Source organism: Colletes gigas, unplaced genomic scaffold (assembly GCF_013123115.1).
Source record: "Colletes gigas isolate AHSC1104 unplaced genomic scaffold, ASM1312311v1 Colletes_gigas_Sc00011, whole genome shotgun sequence".
Taxonomy (NCBI): Eukaryota; Metazoa; Arthropoda; class Insecta; order Hymenoptera; family Colletidae; genus Colletes; species Colletes gigas.
Window position 1 is genome coordinate 248,399 of NW_025106640.1, and position 26,595 is coordinate 274,993.

At 37.9% G+C, this 26,595-nt stretch overlaps 2 protein-coding genes across 2 annotated transcripts; one reads left to right on the forward strand and one right to left on the reverse strand.

The window, feature by feature from the left end:
• The first annotated feature begins 200 nt into the window (after positions 1-200).
• LOC122398270 (protein obstructor-E-like) lies at positions 201-19,135 on the forward strand. Its single transcript, XM_043397984.1, has 3 exons — positions 201-411; positions 16,461-16,871; positions 18,543-19,135. The coding sequence occupies exons 1-3, from the start codon at positions 360-362 to the stop codon at positions 18,851-18,853; spliced, it is 774 nt and encodes a 257-aa protein (XP_043253919.1). The 5' UTR covers positions 201-359; the 3' UTR covers positions 18,854-19,135.
• A 543-nt stretch (positions 19,136-19,678) lies between these two features.
• On the reverse strand, positions 19,679-25,671 carry LOC122398214 (protein obstructor-E). The gene is made up of 5 exons (XM_043397903.1): positions 25,540-25,671; positions 23,113-23,331; positions 21,297-21,564; positions 20,211-20,345; positions 19,679-20,140 (listed from the first exon to the last, which is right to left on the reverse strand). The coding sequence occupies exons 1-5, from the start codon at positions 25,592-25,594 to the stop codon at positions 20,125-20,127; spliced, it is 693 nt and encodes a 230-aa protein (XP_043253838.1). The 5' UTR covers positions 25,595-25,671; the 3' UTR covers positions 19,679-20,124.
• Positions 25,672-26,595: the final 924 nt, after the last annotated feature.

A 26,595-nucleotide genomic window follows, 5' to 3' on the forward strand; every position in this document is an offset into this window, starting at 1 on the left:
GGTGGACCACGGTGCCCTGATAAAAATTTCGTCCACCGTATCATCTACGGGGATACCGGAGCAGTGCTCCTCGATAGAAGAAACCAGGTGTGTTCTCCAGGGAGGCCTTCCTATGCGGCAGAGATCGGACCTGCCGGAAGAGTGGGGAGCTCATATAAGACACGAAGCCAAACGCCTCTCCCAGTGACCAGTCTCGACACGAAAACTCATCAGCCGAGCTTCTTCGGTTCTTATAAGCTCTCACTTCACGCTTCTACGTCCCATCCTTGGATGGTTCCAAACGGCCGGACCGAAATTTTAGTAGATTCGAGTTAATCGAATTGGTCTTACCAGGAGGGCCGTGCACGGTATAACTCAGAATGGCATCGTCGAAGGTTCTCTCGTTCCTTCTGCTGTTCCTGGCTGCTCACGGTGAGTCCTTTTGCGCTGCTTTCTTTTTCTTTCTGTTCTCTCATCCTGGTCCAGCGAGTCCTGTTCCGTTTGCCTTCTTCTCCGTTCGTCCTCTACCCGTCTCCTTCGTCCAATGGCGTCCTTTTCACTCGTTGACGTTTCACGGAAAAATAGTTCACGATTTCAATCGGACAGAAGTTTTAATTCCTTTGACACGTCAGAGCTTCTGTCTATTTTGTAAATTTTTTTAATAGCATATTTAACTTATTTAAAAGATATTCTTATTTAAATAAGCCAATTATTAGTATTAATCAATTTCGATGTCTAAGATCGTATTTACCAATCGTAAAATAATATTTTAACGATTCATATTTGGATAGAATTTTGACTTAGGATCATTTTTCCAAGCATCGTCGTAAACTAAGACTTTGTTTTATCGGGCAATTAAGTCACCCTTTGCACTTCGTGCACGTTGAACGATTGTATCGCGTTGTCATGATCGACAATAACTGGGCGATCGTAAACGATACTCTCGAGCGATAAACGCGTAAGTGACGTTAATGCTCGTCGTTGCGCGACGTACGATCGTCGATAATCGACGGAAATTGAAATCGAACACATGTTTGTCGCCATTTGGCTTCGTTAATTGTACAAAATGCGGGTAATGTATGATTCAGAGGGGCAAACAATATTGCAAGTCTGATATCGGCTTGTTTTGGTTGAATATCGAAACGACAGCGATTTGTGAATATATTAGGACGTGTTTTACGATTTTCCAGTACTCGATCGAGTAGCAGTGGTGGTTCGAACGGTCATCGGTATCACGGCAAGTGCAAGTGAAAACGGACTTTCTGTGATCAGACGAGCGCGTTTCTAGCGGCCGCTGGATCTGAAAAGTGCGCGTCGGCCTACTTTCGCGAAACGAGCGTCCTGACGCTCTCGTGTTCAACGACGCCTTCGAGCCTGGGCCGCGTGCTCCGTGAAATCGAGGGTGATTTACATTAAACCGATCCAATTAATCATTTCGTAATTGCCTCGCACTTGGACACTATATCCATACACTTGTGATTCGTTTTTACTCGATCACAGCCAAACGAACTAAAATTTTACGTTCGTTAATTAGAATCTGTTGTCAGGATTCATTTTTAACTAGTTTAAAATCCATGTTTTTTCCTTCTTTTCTTTTTCTATTATTTAGTAATTTTTTAGAAACTGCTTTTTAGTATTTTTTAATATTTTACCTTGAGAATTAATTTTCCTAGGTCCTCGGCGAAAAATCAACGTGTTTAAAAAGTTTGTTTACGAGCAGGTCGAAAAGTTTTGGTCGTTATTCGAGAAAAGAAATTTGCACGACTCCGAACCGAGAACAGGAATTAATTAAACTTTCTCGCGGGAGCCAGGCGACGTTCGTTACATTCACTCGTCGTTAAACGTTCTTCAAACATTTCAGTTACGTATCATTAGCAGAGAAAAGCATGGAAGGAAATTTTTTTTACTATTTACAACTATCGTACAATGGTTTTTGATAAGTAGGAAATTATTCAATAGACAATGGTACAAGCCACTTATCGTTTACTTGAAAATATAATTAATTTGAAATACGAAATAAAATTAACGCAATAGTGAGTTAAAAACAGGTTAGTTTACATCTACAACTTGATCTTAGACATTTTCCAATCAGGTGCCCCTCAAATGAAATTTTTTAAAAATAACTTTGATAAAATTATAAATGAAACATTTTCTAAATATAAATTATGTACCAGAAAATTATTGATTTTAATATATAGTGTCCACGTATGTTACAGTCAGATTCACAAGGGTTACAGAAAATTGATCCATCGACGTACTTGCGAATAAACTTTGCGGATCGATGTTTCTCGTTAGTTATTTAATTTTCACGCAAAGTCGAGGGAATTTTTTTCGTTACACAATGTGTTCGTTATCACGATGTTAACAAGGTGTAACTTGGAGGAATGCCCCTAACTCCTCGATTATTACACACGTCTTCGTAAGACAATGTCGGGCATTCACCGGGTTTCACACATCCTAAGAACTTTCTCCCGTGTCTCGGGAGTGAAAATATGAAAGTAGCTCAGACAGATTACTCTCTCCCTCTCTTTCTCTCCTTCCCTTATTTTGCATCCGCGGATCGCCGCTGATCAATTTTTCGAGCGCCCCCATCTTGGCGAAAGAAAGTTTTTGCACCGACTCTTCTCCATTCGAACACGACAAAGTTGACAAATATTTCATGCAACCGCGATTTTAAAATAAATACGTTCCAAACAATTTGAATCGCAAAAGAAAATTTTTTCCTGCAATATTTAATTTATAGCTAATTCAACTCTGGTTCGATTCTTTTTATTATCTGCTATTTAACTTCTTTGTTATAAAATGTTGCTCCTGAGACTTAATCTCTTTCGATTAAAATTGATAGCTAATGTATTTGCGTCTAATTAAGTTTAGTAATTTTAATTCGCCTCAAATTTTTCGAAAGAAAGATTTTGCACCGAGTCAAATATTTTAAGTAAATTAAATTTATAGTCAATTGAACTCTGGTTCGATTCTTTTTATTATCTTCCATTTAATTTCTTTATTATAAAATTCTGCTCTCCAGACTTGAAATTGATATCTGACGTGTTCGTGTCTTAAGTTTAATAGTTAGTATTCGTCTAAAATGTTTCGTGGCGCCAAGGACTAAGTTTGAAGATGCATTCCGTCGGTTTGAATCGATATTACAATTTCTATAGATATTCTTTGTACGGTTCTTAGGATTCCTAGTCGTAACTTTTACTTTTAACGTTATCCTGCCCGAGCATTCTCGGAAGTTTCGAACCGACATAACGGCACTCCGCGCCACACATCTCGAAAGAGTTAGTCCTCTTGCATCGATTCAACCTCGATCTGCAGCTACACGGTTTACGTAAGAGATTCTACTTTCTACCGTGGCGCACAGTTTTATTATAGAGATTATTTTCAGAGCCGACAGATAACCGGTGTCCCACGTAATCTCGTAATTATTTATTTATTCGCGCTCGTTTCCGTAACGGGCTTTCCTTCTTCCCCACCGGAATTCCGCGTCCAGGGCCCTCTGCAACAAACTAATCTGTCTCTCGTTGGACGAAAGGCGTGCTCGGAACTCTCTGGATCCGGAAGCTGCGATCCGATCCGATGGAAAACTGCTATTAACGTGTTGAATAGTGGGAGAGAAAAGAAGAAAACGCAAAGGTGAAACGTTCCAGCAACTTCGCGGGGGGAAAAGAGGCAAATTATACATGAAAAAGAAACAAAAGCATAACTCTGCACACGATTTTTTCCTAGACAGACTAGACCTGTTAGGTGTTAATTAGAGTTGAGCTAAATTTTATTTCATAGATAAATAAGCAATGTAATTTATTAACGAAAGCCTAACGTTTGGACTTTAGAGTCCTTTAAACAATCTTGACCTCTTCAGGACCAAATTATTTTATTGCTAACAAACAGAAATGCAAATTGATATTCACCCACAACGCCCATCAATTTTCTGACAATGTGACATCATTGCAAAATTTAACTATGAAAATTAATTACTCTAGTGGTTACTATTATGATATAATATTCAAAGTAACTTAAATACTAGACTGAGTAATTTTGTATATTACTATTGCAGAATAGCTTAAATTAATCAAACATTCCATAGAAAATCTAAAAAAAGAATTGCAAAGATAAAGACTATCGAGAGTTTCGAGAAGACCTAATTCGATGACCACGGGTGGTAGTAACGACATTTTAAGTATTTTATAATTCCAGCAATGGATGGAAATGTACTTTACTTGCGAATTAGGTACTTGAATTTAACACGAATCCAAAGTCACATCTCGAGATTAGAATTACAATTAATTTTGTATATTGCTATTGCAGAATAACTTAAATTAATCAAACATTCCATAAAAAATATAAAAAAAAAATTGCAAAGATAAAGACTATCAAGAGTTTCGAGAAGACCCAATTCGATGACCGCGGCTGGTAGTAACGACATTTTAAGTATTTTATAATTCCAGCAATAGAGGGAAATGTACTTTACTTGCGAATTAGGTACTTGAATTTAACACGAATCCAAAATCACATCTCGAGATTAGAATTACAATTAATTTTGTATATTGCTATTGCAGAATAACTTAAATTAATCAAACATTCCATAGAAAATCTAAAAAAAGAATTGCAAAGATAAAGACTATCGAGAGTTTCGAGAAGACCTAATTCGATGACCGCGGGTGGTAGTAACGACATTTTAACTATTTTATAATTCCAGCAATAGAGGGAAATATACAAATTTACTTACGAATTAGGTACTTGAATTTAACACGAATCCAAAGTCACATCTCGAGATTAGAATTACAATTAATTTTGTATATTGCTATTGCAGAATAACTTAAATTAATCAAACATTCCATAGAAAATATAAAAAAAAAATTGCAAAGATAAAGACTATCGAGAGTTTCGAGAAGACCTAATTCGATGACCACGGGTGGTAGTAACGACATTTTAAGTATTTTATAATTCCTGCAATAGAGGGAAATGTACTTTACTTGCGAATTAGGTACTTGAATTTAACACGAATCCAAAGTCACGTCTCGAGATTAGAATTAGAATTAATTTCGAGTAAAGTTTGCTCGACTCTGCTCGATAAAAAATGGATACCAGCGTGCAAGACGATGGGAGAAGGAACGAAGAAAATTAGATACCCGGAGAGAAATAGAAGAAGGAAGAAATATTGGACGGTGGAAAAGAGAAGGAAGTGGCGAGCGTGTCTCGTAAACGTCGTTTCGTGGCACGTTTATTACATGAGCTGACTTTTGACGTGGAACGTTGCACTTTACGGAAGGAACGCCGCGAAGGTGGGGCTCGCCGCCATCGAGCAAAACTCGTAGCTCTCTACCGGTCCTAGGAAGGACGTCGATATTCATTTATTCCCACGTTCAGGAAGGAACGCGGACCGGCACGGAGCTAGACGCTTACTTTTCCACTGAATTTTGTCGTTGCGCCGGTTCGCCGGGCGTCAGAATTTTCCGCCATTCGAACCTGTTACGTTTTTCACTCGAAACGAGACAACGAACGAGTCTAACCTGTTCTAAAAATACGTAGACGACGGAAGACGGAGTTCCTCGAAATTTAGAAGCCTACGAAAAAATTTTATTCGAGCAATAGATCGTCAAATTGTAAACAACAATTTCTGCTCTTCGTGATTAAGGGGACTAAAAATTATTTAGTTCCAGTTGAATTGAAACATAGCATAATTTTTTGAAAAATTAGACACTCAACTTTTCAACGATTTACAAAATTTTGAAGAACGAAGAGATCATGGGGCATTTACCGAGAAAGTGGAGTTCGTGCATCGATTCGGCTAATTCGTGCAGCAACGTACGAAGATCGACCTTTCTCTCGATCCGACTGAAATGTTGCACATGTTAGAAAAGTCACGCATGACTAATCCCCGCGCAGCTTCCACGCGAATTGTGGGACGACACCTTGTTCTTCGACATTCCCCGTGCCCGCGACGACTTTCCACTGCCTCACCTGTGCTTCGCTGAGAAAAATGAATTGCGGTCTTTGGAAAGCAAGATCCACGTAATCGGCGGTTTCACAAGTAGTTAAGAAAGTTCGCGCTCGTTTGCGTTTTTAACGCGCCGAACAATTAAAGCGATACGCTTTTTTACGAGGGGATCGCTAATGGTACGGAAATTGGAGCGAGAGGCGTCGAAGGAAGCTCGGATAAAAGGAAATCTCGAGGCGTAATGGGATGAAACGTAAATGAGCCGTCTCGGAGGAAATTTTAAGAGTAACGATGGCGATACATTGCGCGACAGAGATACGAGCTGGAAGCGATATAATAATTCACGGCAGAGCGCACGTGTTATCTACGGAACGTAAACAATTAGAGGTTTCACGGTGGAGGCACTCTCGCCTTTGCTTCTTATTGTTGGTGGCAAACTGTTGACCTACTGCGGGCGCTTACTTCTTTACAAGGAGTCGTAAAGGAAGGGAAAGTAACCCGATGCCACGACACTGCTAATAAGAGTCTCTTACATAACCTAAGCTGCCTAACCGGGGATGTGTCCACCTACAAAATGGCCAAGAGTTTGAACGATTTTTTAAGCTCTAAGCAGGTTTCGAACGAGTTATGGACTATCTTTAATAGGTACCGTTTGAGTAACTTAAAGGAGTATTGCTGTCTAGACTGTCATTTATTAGGCCTGTTTTGTGATTTTTTTTTTCAATGGTAGGTAGGCTGTTTTGTACTGAGATTTTGCAGATATATTTATTCGTCTTATGAGCATGTACAGTATTTTTTTCATGAAAAAATATTGAAAATTGTGGGAGTTATAACTTCTTGTTTGATAGCTCGTCTGAAGAGGGTGCTTCGCTGACTTTCACAATTCCAGCCGATCCGTTAATCTGGAACAGAAGGGGGCTAAAGTATCTTCATTAGGAAGGGGGTAGTTATAGCAGGAACTAGGGAGAAGTCAAAATCTCGATAAATAAAGAAATGGTGGCACTTCGAGTTTCGAATTTCTATTTCTTAACCTTTCTTTTGTTTTTAGGCTATTAAAAACAATAGTAAAACTCAATATTTTCAAGCATCTCTAGTTCCAGAATATTCTCTCCAACTTTGAAGTCAATAAAAAGCTAGATCTTGAAATATTATGAAAGTCAATTTTAAAAAAACGCATTTAAACAAGAATATATTATAACTCCTACAATTTTTAATATTTTTTTATGAAAAAAATACTGTACATACTTATAAGATGAATGAATATATCTGCAAAATCTCAATACAAAACAGCCTACCTGTCGTTAAAAAAAAAATCACAAAAAAGGCCGAAAAAATGACAGTCTAGATAGCAATATCCCCTTCAAATTTCGAATAGTATTTTTTTTAAACGAATGAACGAGTGAAAAAAATGATATATATTGCAATTTTATTCTACACGTTCACCTTGGATCAAGCTTCCTTTTTTTGGTCGTTTCTCCACGTCTTTAAATTACGTATTGCGCAATTTTAATCGATGCACTTCACAATTTTTAATCGGTTTGTTCCATTTTCCCGTGTCAAATTCGCTCGACGATCGATCGAACATGATGCAACGATAATAATATGTTTCGTGCCAAGAAATGCAGACAGGCTGAAAATAGCAACACTGTCTGAAACAGTATCTGCTCGACATTGTGAAAATGAAAAATAATAGTTGGAAAATACGTTTGAAAAAAGAATAATAATAAAAACTCTTGGATGTGAGGAGAAGCCAGGTGCTAGGCTTTTTAAGTATTAGGATTAACATACTAGTAGCACCGAATAAACTGAAAAGAAGTTTAAAGATACGCCAAACCTTCCAAGATGTCTGAACAAGAATCGACAATTCTACTTACGGTGCAGTAGTCACGAATTTCGCTGGCACATTCGAGTTATGGCTGAGGCAATGAAGCAAAAAATAGTTTATTTTCAAACATTCACACGTATCCGATAACAACGATATGTTATAAATTCATTAAGTATTTTTTCTAGATAAAGAAATTAAATTTGTATACTACTATTTTTATTATTATTTAAATAATTGCATGTTGCCTGCTGTATGGTATTTTAAATGGCCGCCACAATTTGTGTTGGTTTAAAAATTATAATATTTAAAAAATTCTATTAACATTTAAGAGGATATTTTCATTTGGAGACGTTGATTTTTGAAGTGAAGAATTATTATATAATTTTAGAGCAAGGATTTTTAAACTTTTTTCATGCTTTTAGTTATTTTTCAAATTAATATTATTGTTGTTTTTACATGTATAAATCTTTCCTCTATAATTACATAATAATTCTTCACTTAAAAAATCAGCGTCTCCAAATGAAAATACCTTTTTAAATATTAAAATGTCCAAAGGGGATTGCATCCTCCATTTTGGTACCCAATTAGCGCTAGTTGAATCTCGTAATCCAAAAAAAAATAAAAATTTCCAGATCTCGGATAATAATAAAATTCATTACCACGATTTATATCTGGAAAACGGTATCGTAAATTGGAAGATTTTATGTACTTCGTTATCCGGGAGGAGGAAAAGTTTTCAGATCTCGGATAAGCAATCGTTCGCCACCGTTTCTGTTTAACGTCCAGCTTTCCTTCCCTTATCTATCGAATCCAGTCGAACGAGTGTGTTGGTCGGCATTTGTTGCGTTAGTGTAACATAGCGAGATTTTTCGACGAGTAACGGGGGATTGCATGCCTGAAGAAAGGCGACAGCAGCACGCCTCTAACTATCCTGTACCTTTCAAAATGGATCGCTTTGCTGCCTTTCAGAAGTCTAGAATGCTCGATAGAATGTTGTTCCGCGCCGACGACGGGTTACGACGACACAACCCGTTCGAATTAATCTTTTTTTTTTTCTTTTATTGCGAACGATGAATGTTCGCGCGCAAGAAATCGCTGCCATTGAAATCGTCGTAACGGTAGCAACTTACATTATTCCGCTACGCGACTTCCGGTAAATTGTTCTTTATCGACGTTTCGATTCATTGTATAAGTCTGTAAATACGGAATGAAAATTATGGTTGCGAACGTTTAGGAGATATGTTGGCAACGGAGTGTCCTTGACATTCAGGCTTTCGTTGGCTCATCGTCCCTTCGAAAACACGTTTCACCTATAATGAGAAACTATAAATTCCCTCGCCCCGGGACTAATGAGTTACGTCCCAATACTCATTTAGAAAAATCGTAAAACGACTGCTGCGATGTCGCCGCGAGTATCTTTCAATTTATTCCCGCAAGGTTTAAAACTGACTGGGGTTAATTTATTTGAAATAAAAATAGAACATTTTAATCTGATGTTATTTGGAAGTAATGTCAATTTAATTGGAATTAAAGTGTATAAAATAATGAAGACATTTCATCTGGAAATACCATTATATATTTAAGGTTACAAATACTTATAAATATCAATGAAATACTCGCGTTTCTTTCTCTCTCTGAATCAGTATCATTTCATCATTCGCAATCTCTGCTATTAAAAGATTTCGAAACGCTGTTATTTCCAAGAGGATTACGCTGTCTCAATCACGGAATTATTATTTTCGAATCCAATTAAAATTTAATTAATACAATCAGTTGCTCGTTATTATAAAATTATACCGTCCGAAAATGGAACTGTTCCTTTCATTTTGATGTTCCCGAGCAAAATGTAAATGTATACAATTTTTAACATATAAAGTTTAAAATATACATACTTTGCATAAAATTAAAAATGTGATGATGTACATATTTTTAAAGATAATTTCTGCTCGAAGAAATTAAAAGAAGAAACTGATACCTTGAAATAACATAATCGTGTTTCATAATTGATGCAACCGTGGGACGAGGAGACCGTGTCGGTTAAAATAGTATTTCAAGTAACATTGTTTCCCAAGTACCCAGGGATCTGGTAGAAGTAAATAAATCCGTGACGGAGACCGATCTTTCTTCTGTTCGCTTTGCATTCCGAAGGAGAGGGTAAGAGGGATTCTCAATTAAACGATGCACCGAAATGAAACAAAGGCGGACGTTGTCCGGTCGGGTTCCCTGCGGCATTCTTTTAGCCGTGCCCGTCGTACGGAGGGCCTCTTTTATCTGTCGTCTATAACGATCCACCAGGAGAAGATGAGAACGACATCAGATCGAACGTCATGAATCGAAACTTACGTCTCATGGAGCACGGCACGGAGGAACGAAGTGCCCTGAAGGTTGCAAGTCAAGGCTAGACACTTTCACTTACAACCGAGGCGGTGCTCTCTTGGGAGCGCGCTGCGAGCTGGCTTCCCACCTTACTTTACTATTTACTTTTCTATCTGACGAACATCAAACGGAGACAGAATTACACGCGTTTGTGGAACGCAGAGATACGGTTTTCCAACGAGAGCCGTAGAACTTTCGATTGTCATAGCCGCCATGTTTGTTTTTCGCTTGTTCGACGCTCACATACCGCTGTGAATCTGTAAATGTCGCAGTGTAGACGACACTTGCAAACAATTCAATATATTCATTACGAACTGAATTAATATTGTATTTTACGAGACTTAAAATTGTCGTAGCCGCCATATTTGTTTTCACATGTTCGCTTGTTTAGAGCTCATATACTACAGTGGATCTGTAACAATTCAACATAGTGCATAATATACGAGAAATTTACTAGACTTTCAATTGTCATAGTCGCCATATTTGTTCGATTGTTTGACGGTCACATACTACAGTGAATTGTTTGTAAGTATCACAGCCTGGTGTAGACTGCACGACACTTGCAAACAATTCAATATATTCAATATATCATTCCATGATATGCACAACAAGTTACGAACTGAATTAATATTGAATTTTACGAGACTTACAATTGTCGTAGCCGCCATATTTGTTTTCACATGTTCGATTGTTTAGAGCTCATATACTACAGTGGATCTGTAACAATTAAACAATTCAACATGGTGCATAATATACGAGAAATTTACTAGACTTTCAATTCTCATAGTCGCCATATTTGTTCGATTGTTTGACGGTCACATACTACAGTAAATTGTTTGTAAGTGTCACAGCCTGGCGTAGACTGCACGACACTTGCAAACAATTCAATATATTCAATATATCATTTCATGATATGCACAACAAGTTACGAACTGAATTAATATTGAATTTTACGAGACTTACAATTGTCGTAGCCGCCATATTTGTTTTCACATGTTCGATTGTTTAGAGCTCATATACTACAGTGGATCTGTAACAATTAAACAATTCAACATGGTGCATAATGTACGAGAAATTTACTAGACTTTCAATTCTCATAGTCGCCATATTTGTTCGATTGTTTGACGGTCACATACTACAGTGAATTGTTTGTAAGTATCACAGCCTGGTGTAGACTGCACGACACTTGCAAACAATTCAATATATTCAATATATCATTCCATGATATGCACAACAAGTTACGAACTGAATTAATATTGAATTTTACGAGACTTACAATTGTCGTAGCCGCCATATTTGTTTTCACATGTTCGATTGTTTAGAGCTCATATACTACAGTGGATCTGTAACAATTAAACAATTCAACATGGTGCATAATATACGAGAAATTTACTAGACTTTCAATTCTCATAGTCGCCATATTTGTTCGATTGTTTGACGGTCACATACTACAGTAAATTGTTTGTAAGTGTCACAGCCTGGCGTAGACTGCACGACACTTGCAAACAATTCAATATATTCAATATATCATTTCATGATATGCACAACAAGTTACGAACTGAATTAATATTGAATTTTACGAGACTTACAATTGTCGTAGCCGCCATATTTGTTTTCACATGTTCGATTGTTTAGAGCTCATATACTACAGTGGATCTGTAACAATTAAACAATTCAACATGGTGCATAATGTACGAGAAATTTACTAGACTTTCAATTCTCATAGTCGCCATATTTGTTCGATTGTTTGACGGTCACATACTACAGTGAATTGTTTGTAAGTATCACAGCCTGGTGTAGACTGCACGACACTTGCAAACAATTCAATATATTCAATATATCATTCCATGATATGCACAACAAGTTACGAACTGAATTAATATTGAATTTTACGAGACTTACAATTGTCGTAGCCGCCATATTTGTTTTCACATGTTCGATTGTTTAGAGCTCATATACTACAGTGGATCTGTAACAATTAAACAATTCAACATGGTGCATAATATACGAGAAATTTACTAGACTTTCAATTCTCATAGTCGCCATATTTGTTCGATTGTTTGACGGTCACATACTACAGTAAATTGTTTGTAAGTGTCACAGCCTGGTGTAGACTGCACGACACTTACAAACAATTCGATATATTCAATATATTGTTGCATGATATGCACAATAAGTTACGAACTGAATTAATATTGAATTTTACGAGACTTACAATTGTCGTAGCCGCCATATTTGTTTTCACATGTTCGATTGTTTAGAGCTCATATACTACAGTGGATCTGTAACAATTAAACAATTCAACATGGTGCATAATGTACGAGAAATTTACTAGACTTTCAATTCTCATAGTCGCCATATTTGTTCGATTGTTTGACGGTCACATACTACAGTGAATTGTTTGTAAGTATCACAGCCTGGTGTAGACTGCACGACACTTGCAAACAATTCAATATATTCAATATATCATTCCATGATATGCACAACAAGTTACGAACTGAATTAATATTGAATTTTACGAGACTTACAATTGTCGTAGCCGCCATATTTGTTTTCACATGTTCGATTGTTTAGAGCTCATATACTACAGTGGATCTGTAACAATTAAACAATTCAACATGGTGCATAATATACGAGAAATTTACTAGACTTTCAATTCTCATAGTCGCCATATTTGTTCGATTGTTTGACGGTCACATACTACAGTAAATTGTTTGTAAGTATCACAGCCTGGTGTAGACTGCACGACACTTGCAAACAATTCAATATATTCAATATATCATTCCATGATATGCACAACAAGTTACGAACTGAATTAATATTGAATTTTACGAGACTTACAATTGTCGTAGCCGCCATATTTGTTTTCACATGTTCGATTGTTTAGAGCTCATATACTACAGTGGATCTGTAACAATTAAACAATTCAACATGGTGCATAATATACGAGAAATTTACTAGACTTTCAATTCTCATAGTCGCCATATTTGTTCGATTGTTTGACGGTCACATACTACAGTAAATTGTTTGTAAGTGTCACAGCCTGGTGTAGACTGCACGACACTTACAAACAATTCGATATATTCAATATATTGTTGCATGATATGCACAATAAGTTACGAACTGAATTAATATTGAATTTTACGAGACTTACAATTGTCGTAGCCGCCATATTTGTTTTCACATGTTCGATTGTTTAGAGCTCATATACTACAGTGAATCTGTAACAATTAAACAATTCAACATAGTGCATAATATACGAGAAATTTATTAGACTTTCGATTCTCATAGTCGCCATATTTGTTCGATTGTTTGACGGTCACATACTACAGTGAATTGTTTGTAAGTGTCACAGCCTGGTGTAGACTGCACGACACTTACAAACAATTCGATATATTCAATATATTGTTGCATGATATGCACAATAAGTTACGAACTGAATTAATATTGAATTTTACGAGACTTACAATTGTCGTAGCCGCCATATTTGTTTTCACATGTTCGCTTGTTTAGAGCTCATATACTACAGTGGATCTGTAACAATTAAACAATTCAACATGGTGCATAATGTACGAGAAATTTACTAGACTTTCAATTCTCATAGTCGCCATATTTGTTCGATTGTTTGACGGTCACATACTACAGTAAATTGTTTGTAAGTGTCACAGCCTGGCGTAGACTGCACGACACTTGCAAACAATTCGATATATTCAATATATCATTCCATGATATGCACAACAAGTTACGAACTGAATTAATATTGAATTTTACGAGACTTACAATTGTCGTAGCCGCCATATTTGTTTTCACATGTTCGATTGTTTAGAGCTCATATACTACAGTGAATCTGTAACAATTAAACAATTCAACATAGTGCATAATATACGAGAAATTTACTAGACTTTCAATTCTCATAGTCGCCATATTTGTTCGATTGTTTGACGGTCATATACAGCCTGGACTCCATGACACTTACAAACAATTCTATTTATCGTATAATTAACGTAACAAATAATTCACATTTTTTGAAAATTTAATTATTTATGCAACGTGACCCACGTCTGGGTCATTGTATGATGCTGTAACCAGCCTACGTGACCCACCGTTGGGTCACTGCCAGATACCCCTTTCCAACAAAGTGACTCACATGTGGTTCACCTCAACAAAAAAGCTAACCCATAGCTGACCCGTGTTGCAAGCTATTTTCTGGGAAACTAATAAATAAATATAAATAAATTTTATGCTCTAATTAGCTATATTTCATAACTTAGAAAATAGATGCAACAACGACTCCATGCACATTCCAACGTCCGAATAGTTTCGTTAGTCGTTATATTTAATACTGAAATTAAAAAGGAAATTAATTGGGGAACAAAAAATCGAAAATATATTGCCTACGTTAAATTCCACGCATTCCATCGACGTAATATTTCACCTGATAATATTACGTAAATTTTTGCGTTAATTTTTAATTGGGCATCCTTTCTAAATTTCTGAGTGCCCCGCCGCTATGGTCAAACGATTGCACCGGCTCCTCTGCGAGACTCCGGATGCAGAGACGAGCACTTTGAGGACGTAAATTAATTGTTCGCGACACTAGGTTAGGTGCAACTGCGTTTCGTTGAACCCTTTGGCCGCGACGTGCTTGAAGCTAAAAGCAACGTGCTTGAAGCTGAAAGAGACAGTTACCGCCGTTGAGTTACGGAACGTTCTTCCACTTGGAAGTAGGCGTTCTAACGCAAGACACGTTTACGACGAACATAACGTGCCATATTTCTTTCTTTTTTTCATAAAGATAATTGAAGTAGTCCCTTACGGTCGTCAGAAATGTTTACGAAGAACATAGTAGATTTAACAGCGTTGTATTTTCACTGCGATGAGTGCTTTTCGATTTATTTAATTGGCTCTAATACAGTCCTCTAACATTTATAGTTTTCTTTTTGATAGGATTTATGTTACCATAATAAAACTTTCATTTTCTAACTACGTATTCTTATTATACTGATCGTATCAGGATACTCTCACGGTTGTACATGATGAGATCCTAACGAACATTAACACCTTTCCAATCGCAATTAGCATCTGAGATAGTATCGCGCGAAGAATTGCATTCTGCGGCATGTAATACGCATTAGCGCGCCTTGTATTTGATTAAAAGATACAGATGATACACGGCACGGTGTAATGCAAACAATTGAAAACCAGTGAAAACGTAAAATCATCAAACCGAACAATGTGATCGTTCGCAGATTTAATATTAGATTTTTCATTTGCGTCATAAAGCTTGTAAAGGTTGCGACAGTACGAAGACGAGGTGAACGAGCATGGCTAGAAGAAAGTTGATTATTTCTTCGTACCAAACTGGAAATTATGAATAATTGAAGACATAACAGGAATATCACATACCACAGTGATTGATAATTAGAAATTAAAATCATGAACCTGTTGTGGAGAGCCTAAATAGAATATTTACATTCGTGACAACCATTTATAACGTGCATCTTTTATAAAATTCAACGTATAAGGCTGTTTCGCAACGAAAGATATTTGACTTCGACATTTCATGTTTCCAACTTTCTTCGAAGGAATAGATCATCGATCGTTTTATTAATAAGACCTCGAAGAAAAACGCGATCGTCGACGATCGATGTGCCAACGAACGATGAGTCACGAACGTTCGATCGGATCGATCGAGAAATCGTGTTACTATGCCTCACGGTCGGCGGGAACGCGTTCCTGAATCGAAAGAAGAGAATCTAAGCGTGCCGTCGCGCAACTTGATATTAAGTTGCGACCGTAGAGTCGTTTGGCCTTCTCAATGGAGTTACGTATAATTTCCTGCTCGCGCGAAGAATGGCCGCCATTTGAGTACTCGATGGCGCCAACAATAGGACGCGGAAAGGGGATGCTCGATTTGCCGCCAAACGTTTCTTAATTAGCGTTTGTTAGTAGTTAACGATCATTATCCGACGAGAAACTGATTTTAACGACTCGAGTTATAATAATCGATTTGCACGGATTTTCTGTTTCGAAGAAAAATGGCGCCAACTTCGAGCGCAAACTTATTATTAATCGATCGATATTCTGATCACACACTCTGTTACTGAAAGTAGAGAAATAGTAACCTAACGATTTTAAAAGTTATTTAAGAACGTGTAAAGATAATTTTTTCCATCTGAAACTACTCCTTACATTCCTCTCCATTTAAATATCCGTCGAATATAATTGTAACCGTGGACTACGAAACAATAGATCCACATCCTGTTCAGCTTTCACGACCAATAAAGACGCATTTACTTTCGTAAGCACGTCACTTAAAGTTAGTCTTTGTGGTCGTAGGATCGTATGGCCAGAAGCAACAACAGGAGGATCCTTGCCAAACGAAATCGAGGGTGGTGGGCGACATCGAGTATTGCGATCGCTATTGGGAGTGCGTGAACGGGCGTCCAGAGCTGTTCGATTGTCCAAACGGTCTCGTTTTCGCTGGCAAACATCGCGGTGTGACCGAGGGTTGCGATTATCCGTGGAGAGCGAACTATTGCGATGGCAAACGCCAAGCTAATCCACCGATACCAGCCGACCACTGCGACTGGCTGTACGGTATTTTTGGCCACGAGACGTCTTGCACCAGGTACTGGACCTGCTGGAACGGCACGGCCACCGAGCAACTTTGCATAGGTGGTCTTTTGTACAACGAGAGGGCCAGGTCCTGCGATTGGCCAGAGAACGTCGAAGGGTGCCAGAAGCATCGTGAGTAAACGCTGACTTAAAACGCATGCTTGCTTTATTTAACAAAACTTCTTGGTGCATCCAATATTCGCTACTAATTATTTTTATATGCAAATCATCTTTAACCATTTGTTCACGGCAGCAGATAAGAGATTCTGGCTCTGGTAATACCTAATCATTTGATCATAGTGTCATTTAAAGTGACAGTCATTCTATATTTAAAAAAATGTGCTCAGCTTCCTAATTTGATACAAAAATTATATAAGAAAGTAATTGTATAATAATGACTCCGTTTCAAAATATCTACTTTTGATAGGACATTGTCACTAGAAGTTTAAATTCTATTTCAGGTCGTGTAGACTCAAAAATCGAACTCTTTATTAATATTTCGTGGCATATTTTTACATGTGATAGATTTTGTAATATTTTTGCTTCATGTTTATTCGTGTATCTCCGCCTTTCGTTTCGCAAAGGAAAGCACGGTTGCCCCGAAGCTGAATTTCGAGATCATTCTCACTTTCGAAAGCGATCGTGTACGAGAACGCACACCGTCGGCGATGTTTCTCCTTTTTTTATCTCTCCTTCGAGACTCGGCTTCGAAGTCAGTGCCCTCCTCGAAGAAAAAGAGGCGGGCCGTTAATTAACATTCAAAGTGAGGCCTCGTCACGCCTTTGTGTCTGCCCCACGCGTCGCCGACAGTAACCGAGGCGCTTGACAACTTGACGAATAAAAACTTTCGTTGATCGTGACAGCCTGCGAAACGATCGACTACGCGTAAAACAAAGGACGCGAGCGTGTACGCGTTTCGGTTACGAACAAAAGAGTAATAAAATTCGTCACGGTTAAATCTCTGTGAAAATCTCCAATGGCTTCTTTTTGCATTACAACGGACTCTTTTAATGGAAATTTCAGATGCTTTTTCTTATTACAACAGAGACCAGATGCTTGATATTTTAGCCAATTTTTTAAAGGATATTTTTTTAGTGCTCTATTCTATTTCAAAATAATTGTTGTTTAACAATTTAAATATAATTGCACAAGAAAGAGACCTGTCCTAGTTTTCAGATTGAATAATCTTTCTATATTACAACAGAGACTGGATGCTTCATGTTTTAGTCAATTCGTTGGAGGATATTTTTTTAATACTCTATTCTATTTCAAAATAATTGTTATTTAATAATTTCAAACTTTCATAAGAAAGATGATCTTTTTATATTACAACAGAGACTGGATGCTTCATATTTTAGTCAATTTTTTTAGTACTCTATTCCATTTCAAAATAATTGTTGTTTAACAATTTAAATATAATTGCACAAGAAAGAGACCTGTCCTAGTTTTCAGATTGAATAATCTTTCTATATTACAACAGAGACTAGATGCTCCATGTTTTAGTCAATCCTTTGGAGGATATTTATGTAATACTCTGCTCCATTTAAAAATAATTTAATATTGCACAAGAAAGAGGCTTGTTCTTAGATAGAATATTGTTTAACGTTAGTTTGATATTGAATGTACAGTCGTATTGGTATTTGAGTCGACGGCCATTTTACTTTTGGGGCTAAATAGTGATTTCTTAGTTCGTCCATTGTACGTGGCGGGTCTAACTCCACACAGCTTGCTAATTGCGATCGCATAACACGGGTGTTTTACAACGAGAACTATGTTATTACGGCGTGATTGAAACCCCGACAGCTCTCTGCAACGACGACGCGAACGGAAACGTCCCGCTGGGGAAGTCCTGCAACCGCTATTGGCAATGTCAAGGCGGCTATCCGCGGCTACAAAGGTGTCCAGCGATGTTGGTCTTCGACCGAAGGTCGCTGAGGTGCGTGGTCCCGCCCACGGAGGATTGCGACGTGCCAACGACGCCACCCAATCTCGAGGGTGACCTTCACGAAGGTCGAAACGAACAGGACCCCGAGGAGGAGAACCTGCCGCCAGGGGTTCCCCCGTTGCCGTCCGGCGCGTTGCCTATACCGATCCGTGCGCGTCCCAGAAACTAAATCGCGGTCGTTAGACGCGAAATGATCAGCGACGAGCGTGAATGAAAAATTCTATCCACGTTTCGGGATACACGGGAACGGAAGCGACCTGGGTCGCGATCGTGGCCAGGAACAAAACGAATCCGTCGACGACAGTCGAACGAACGCACTCCCCGAACGAGTCACGCGCGAGCGTACGCGTAGTTGTTAAATTTAAGTTTCGCGCCGCCGTCCATGAGTCGTCGGCCATCTTGCTCCGCCATCTTGGAGAACGCGAATCGAGGTACAATTACGATTTTCCGATGCGACTTTATCGTCTAATAAATGTTATAACGTGTAAAATCGAAACAAATAATTAAAGATGAACGCGTCTAAAATCAAAATGGCGTCGTAAATTTATGAAAAAAATACTAGAAGAAACGATTGAAATCTATCTATTTTATATTGTAACGAATAAATAAGTGTTTTATTTTATAATTCACATTCCTTCGCAATTTTTTTTCTTTTATTTCGCGTAATGTCCGGTGACTTATGGACGAGAGTGTATATTCACAGCTTCGTTATAGGATACAAGTAGTCAGTTGCTTCCCGGATAGGAAGAAATAATTTTCTTCTTTTTTGTTCTACTTTTTTTTGGAGTGGTCGGCATTTTCTGTCGACCGTCCCTCGTTGCACGTATTTTCGGTTAAGAGGATATAAATCGTAGGAAACGCTATCGCGAGGATCGACTCCCCAGAAACACTCACCATCCGTTCTGTATCATAATTATAGCCGAAGTGTAAATATTCTTTAATCCATTCTCACGTTACCTTCGCCTTTACTCGGAACGTTTACACTTGTACGATGCAGATTCGTTGAAATAAAGTGTACGTTGTATATTTTTTTTTTCTACTCATGTCCACATTTTATTCGAATGTTCGTTGTACATAGTTTCACGCGTTAAATATTTATTTTTCGGTGTTTTTCTTTTAACATAGGATACCGCTAGATTGTACGATTCACACAGAAGCAAGAATAAAGTAATTTGTAACGATCACGGAAATTTATCGAACCAAGGATTAAGTCGGTTGGATAAAGTAACTTGAACATTTCCTGCTTCGACGTGAAAATTTATGGTTCTATTTTAATTTCGATATTTTTTTTTTGTACCGACAAAACGTGTACGTTTGCAACGATTTGTGCAATCCTATTTTACAGGTTTTCAAAGGGGCAGTTACGTTACCAAAGACTGTCAGGATTCGATTATAGGATTTTGCGACTATAATTCAGAGTCACCGATTTTCCTACATTATTTATAGATTATTGGCGCTGAAAAAGAAATTATTTTTATGTATTTGCTGTACGAAAAGAAGTAAATTAATGAAATTTTGTAACGTACCAGTGAGGCAGCTCGTCAGGATCCAAACAGGCCAAGCTCACGGAATCGAAGAGTTTTCCGTCTCCGCAGGTAATTAGACGCGGATTTCCCTCCACACAGGTAATCAATCTACCACAATCGCCTGGTACAGGGAATCTAGGGACAATAAGGTTCCTCGATGATCAAACTATTTTTTAAAAAATACACAGGGAATTTCATTAAAATTCGCTTAGAGTCGATCAGAAAAAATTGAAAGCTAAAAAATGGGGAAGAATTGATTATAAATACAAGAGAAAGCTAACAAAATTATATAAAAGATAAAAGAAACTTCTCTAAATATTTTACATTCTAAATCATATTCTAAGAGCTGTTCATCGTTGACTATAAAAATAATATCTCGTCTGATTCTTAACCCGGAAGTAATACAAACGAAAAAAGAAAGAAAGCTTCCTCGACTTTCACGCGAACTTCCTTTTTACATAGAATACATATTTTTCAAAAAAGAATCAATTTCTGGTTATCGCTAAGCAAATTGTTTTTCACCCAGTATTACTAGCTTGCAACATTTTCAATTAAAAATAAATTTTCTTGATACTGACGTTTATGAACATAGATATCATAAAAAGAAACTTGTTTTTACTAGCCTAGCGTTCGCAAATATATTCATATCATCTTATATTTATAGTCTAAGGATTCCGGTTTACTATTGACTATAAAATGCTCAAGGAGTTGTACTTCGTACATTTACTGATAATTCATGTTTCAATTTCTTTTCAATTTGTGTGTAATTGTCTTTATTTTATGCAGTTGGTTACACAAAATACGCCCTACAGTAGTAACTATATTACGTAAAAATTTTATTGGAATTATTTACGTATATAGTTACAGACACCATTTAAGATTTAAAGTTTAAACAGAAATGAAGTAATGGAAATTTTTCGTAGCCATTTGCATATTTATTGGCGAATTTATTTGCTTTATTCAAAAAGAAAAAATATTTTAAATATACTCACTGTCTAGGGACTTTTATCGTGTATGAATGAATTCGTCGAGCAATTACCAGCTCCGGAAATGTTAAATAAAGAATTATTTATTCGGAGTACGTACCTTGGGAAGGGCCAGAATTTAGCAGCCGCGCTGTGAGCAGGTACTTTGTGAGGGCATTTGAAGCCGACAATTTGCTCCGGGTTGCAGTAGGGCAATAGTTGATCTGGCCAGACGCACGTGTGGCTCTTCTCTTCGTACACTAATCCGGGGTCGCAATGCGCTTCCTCGGGATGTCCAAGAACACACCTGATGTACGTAGTACTGCACGCGTCGCTTGCAGGATACAAGCCAAATTGGAAGTCGCATCCGGGACTGCTGATTGGAGTGACTGAAAATTACGTTCCATAACAGTATCACATAATAAATAAAAAAGAAAATAATGATAATATGGTACACAAAGAGACAAGTTTGCATTGTTAATACAAAGGAAGAACAACTAACAGTATCACATAATAAATTTAAAAAAAAAATAATGATAATATCGTGCACAAAAAGACAAGTTTGCATTTTGAATACAAAGGAAGAACAACTAACAGTATCACATAATAAATAAAAAAAAGAATGATAATAATATCGTACACAAAAAGAGAAGATTGTATTATTAATACATACAAATAATCGCTATGAAGATATAGAAAATTAGGAGAAAGAATTTATTCGAGTATTATAAAAGTGATTTCTTCGTTTCGTGCATTTTTTTTATAGTTAATTTTATGGATTATATTAAAGTAAGTTATCAGAAAAATGACAAATTGAACGATGTGGTAATTAGATTGGGATTGATGTCAAAGGTAAATTGCGAAAGTGGATGTTGCAATGGGAATCGAATATAATTTGTTCGGTGCCAAGTCTTTGTGATGAATGGCCTGAACGTGACGCGTTCGAGCCCGGTTACCAAAATCCTTCAGTCATGCAACTTTTACTTTCTAGGACAGATGCTACGCACAGCCGTCAGTTTCTTTCCATCGAAATCGTGCGATGGATGTTTCTTATGCTAAGAACACACGCATGATGCAACCGGGGAATATTACTTTTGCTCCAAGTACGAAGTAACCGGTCGGAAAACATTAAATTCTCATTTTCTCAACGCGTCCATTCGATAATAACATTAGTATTTACTTTTGGAATTCTCGTTCTCAATAATATTTAGCTTGAAAAAGTAACTTTACTTAATACACGCCAAATTGATAGACACTATTATTACAAATAAATTACTCATAATTAAACATACAGGTTCGAGTATTCAAATGAAAATGAATTGAAATAAATATTAAAATGTACAATTTTAATGATCTAAATTTTAAATAAATATTAACTGTAAAATTTTAATGATCTAAATTTTAAATAAATATTAACTGTACAATTTTAATGATCTAAATGTTAAATAAATATTAAATCTACAATTTTCATGAGACATGTTTTTAAAAAATTCTGTACTTTCTAGTGAAATTAAATTATCAAGGATGAGTATCCAATTCCTCGAGTCTGCTGATCATTTGTAATTATACACGTGTAATTTTTAATTGCCTGTCGCTTAATTATACAGCGCTAATGAATTCATGCAGCGTGGAAAGGCAAGCGTTAGCGCGTGCCTCGTACTGTCCTTCGCTCACTTGAAGTCCCGCGAGACGGCGCAGGGGCAAGGGGAGTCGGACCGCCCATTTATCTGTCTTGCTCACTTGCTCTCAGGCAGTCCACATGTGTGTGTAACTGCTGCGACGAATAGCGAGCTAGAGACCAATGTGTGCGTGGGAATACGTGTGCCCCTTCTACTTCTCCCACATTCCTTCCGCGGGACTTCAAGTGAGCGGAGGACAGTACGCTTAGGTTTGTTATGACATTGCCGTAATTATCGAGACCGTAACGCGATACTTACGGTCAGCCTTGCGATCTCCGCAGTGCACTGCCCAGAGATAGTTGCAATGATTGTGCACAGATCCATGGCCGTCGAAAAGTAGTCCGTTCTCGCAAGTTTCGAGGGTCAGGGTGCCGTTCGTGCAAAGAAAGAAGGCGTTGCACGACTCGGGATGGGGGTACGCGTGGACGCCATATGGGTCAGGGCACGGTGGTGCACCCAAAAGTGCAGCTGCCTCCGCTGCAAAAACAGAAATTAACAAATAAACGACTACTTTTGATCACCAACAACGATACATTCACAATGGAGGTCCCATACTTACAAAAACATTAGTCTCTCTCGATGGCATCAAAAGGGTACAAATACATTTCCATTGTTATTTTTCAGTGGTATATATTTATATTTAAAGGGTACAAAATTTACCTAAACACAATTTTTCACCACTATTTTTCCATTTAATTGTTAGTTATTTATTCACTAGACTTACAAAAACATTGAATTTTCTCGGTGGTATCAAAAGAGTACAAATACATTTCCATTCTGATTTTAAATGTATACTTATATTTGAAGGGTACAGAATTTACCTCAACACAATTTTTCACCACTGTTTTTCCATCTAATTGTTATTTATTTATTCACTATATGAGTAATCCATTAGTGTACAAGAGAAAATATAATATTTTTGCAGTTGAGATAGAGAACAGTGCTTGTAAATAAACTATATATAGTATGTATATGTAGAAATAAGCATAGAACAAAATGAAATTGATATTGAGACTTATAATTTAATTATAGATTGTATACCTGATTTTTGATTGTGGAAATTTGAATGTCAACAAATTAATGCGTAAATTCTTCTGAAATATTAATGTATTTACATATTTATCAGTGTACGAATCGTACAACGTTGTTTGTGTGAATTTAATTTGATGAGTAGAATGAGATAAATATAAATATATTTGTAATGTAAATGACATAAATATAAATATATTTATAATGTAAATGGCATAAATATAAATATATTTATAATGTAAATGACATAAATATAAATATAAATATACTTATGTCATTCTACCCATCAAATTAAACGCAAACAAACAACGTTGTACGATTCTTATTGACTTATTGACTTGCCAGGAATATTTTCCACAATTTTTCGAACACTAATATGTTTCATGGCTTCGTAATTGTTGAAAAACATTACTTAACGTAACATCCAAAGGAAAAGTATGTTGAACGCAAGGAAAAAGGAAGCAAAACGACTGCGGAAACGAGTCAAGGCTATTGACGCCGCAGTTGGAGTAAACAGACGATCGAGCGGAAGCGACGGCGTGATTTAGATCCGCACGATCGACCACAGGCGCGATAGACAATAACAAAATAATTCACGGACCGTAAGATATTCGTACATCGTGGATTCGAAAGTCGTTGCTTCTTTGCAAAGTGAAATATTCGGGAAAGTACGATTATAAGAAGACCTTTGATGCCGGTGCAACCAGTCACAATAGAAAGGACACAGAGCGAGGATGAAAGGATCCTAGCAACCGGTAGAAGGAGAAACTTGCACGCTCCGTCATCGACTCCAACGCGTTGACATTTCTCTGCGAGGCCAAAATTTTATGTTGAAGCAATTGCAAACTGCATAACACAGTCTCGTCGAACTTTGTTTGAAATTTTCAGATTTATTTTCTTACACGAGAAACATTTTATTCTCATCGAAGCGAGAATTTTTAATTGAAAGTCGAGAATTACGTTGAAATATTTTGCCTGGAATTTCCAAGCGGTGCAACATAGTCGAGAGATCAACGAGCCCCAAGAAAACAAAGTATCCACGTTATCCAATGGACAACAGACGAGAAGAGTAACGTCACCTGGGACCATAAATTGCCCCGTATGCTGGTGCCTAATTTAGTCCCAGGAACCTTGGACGCGAGGAATAAAAATGAAAAAACGAAGCAACGTAATAAGGAAAGACGACACGTATCGTGCCCGAGGGGGGAAACGGAGACGAACGGAGCTATCCTCGAGGCGCGAGTGCATGAATAATGCACCGCGGTTAGATGGCGAGCGTCGATATGCCCGATGCATTACTGAATAATAGTCGAGGAAGGCGTAAAACGCTAGACAAACTCTCCGCCATTATATCATAGGTCGCGGCGACGTAACCATATGGCGAGAGCCGTCCCTCGGCGGGACCAGTGAAAGCTATTGAAATTCTGCTACGTGGGTGTCGCAATAGAGGGAACAGGGACCACTGGGATGCCGGAGAGCACGCCTGACGGGATGCAGCCCGGGGAACGGCGATGCGCCCACGAGATGCATCGCCGTGGGGGGTTTTTGCATCGTTCGCGAAACGTAGCGCATCACGCGTTAGTTTGTCACGCGGGAAACGCGATCGGCGAAAGTGGAGGGTGTCGAGTTGGTGCTGATTGGCGGCAAAAAACTTACCGGAGGCCAGAAAAGCCGCCAGGGCCAATAGGGTCACGCTCCTCGGATGTCTCATAGTACACGGCTCGGTCTGATCCGCCACGGGTCGACTCTGACTACTGACACTCAGTTATCGACCTCGGGACAGAGAGCTTCTCCCTTCACTTGCTCGATCGCTCGATCTCCCGTTACCCCACCCGATCGTTTTACGTGCGATTTCTTGCACGCGATCGTGCGTCCTCGGTTTCACGAATACACCCGAACGGATTCGTCGTTGACCGTATTTTATTTTAGCGCGTTGGCCCACCTGGAAGCTGGGAGGGGGCGGCCATCTTCGATTTTCGGGGAAAGATCGACTCGAGGAGTAGACCTTGTAATCTAAATCGAGAAGACCGATTATATCAAAAACACTAGGTTCTTTTATAGGTAATGCAACTTTTCGAAGTTATAAAAGTGCATAAGTTGCATGAACCACCCTGTATAGTCTCCATTCGCGTCGAAGTACATTTCTCTGCTGAGAAGGGTGCAACGTGAGTTCCTCGAGGTAGCAGCCAATCAAATTCCCGTGAAATAAAATGTTACAAAAAGAAAGACTTTCAAAAGATGTTTTTCACTTCAATAGATTGCAAAGTGAAATTTAGCATTTTGATGGTATTCTTTAGAGTATGTCAATAATGGTCGACCTTCTTCGAATGTTCTGCACCATTGCATAACTTTGCCTTTGTCCATGGTAGACCATAAACTTCGTACAATTTACGATGGATTCCAATCGTTTGCACGGAGAAATCTTATAACCGAATGAACTTTGTAACCGGCGGGATCGTTCATCGACACGTTCATTTCAAATCGGTTCCCACTCGTTATAGTACACAATCGGATAGTAACGTGATTACTCATTGTATTAGAAACGTGATCGATGTCTGAATGAATGTATCGAAGCCACCTGTGCAAGCGTAACTTCGCCCACGCGAACACGTTGGTTATAATGACCGATCGGCCTTTGCTTCTCAAGCATGCTTCCTGTCTCTGAGGAATTCAGGAACCATAAGTAATGGTAATTAATTACTAGACTACGAA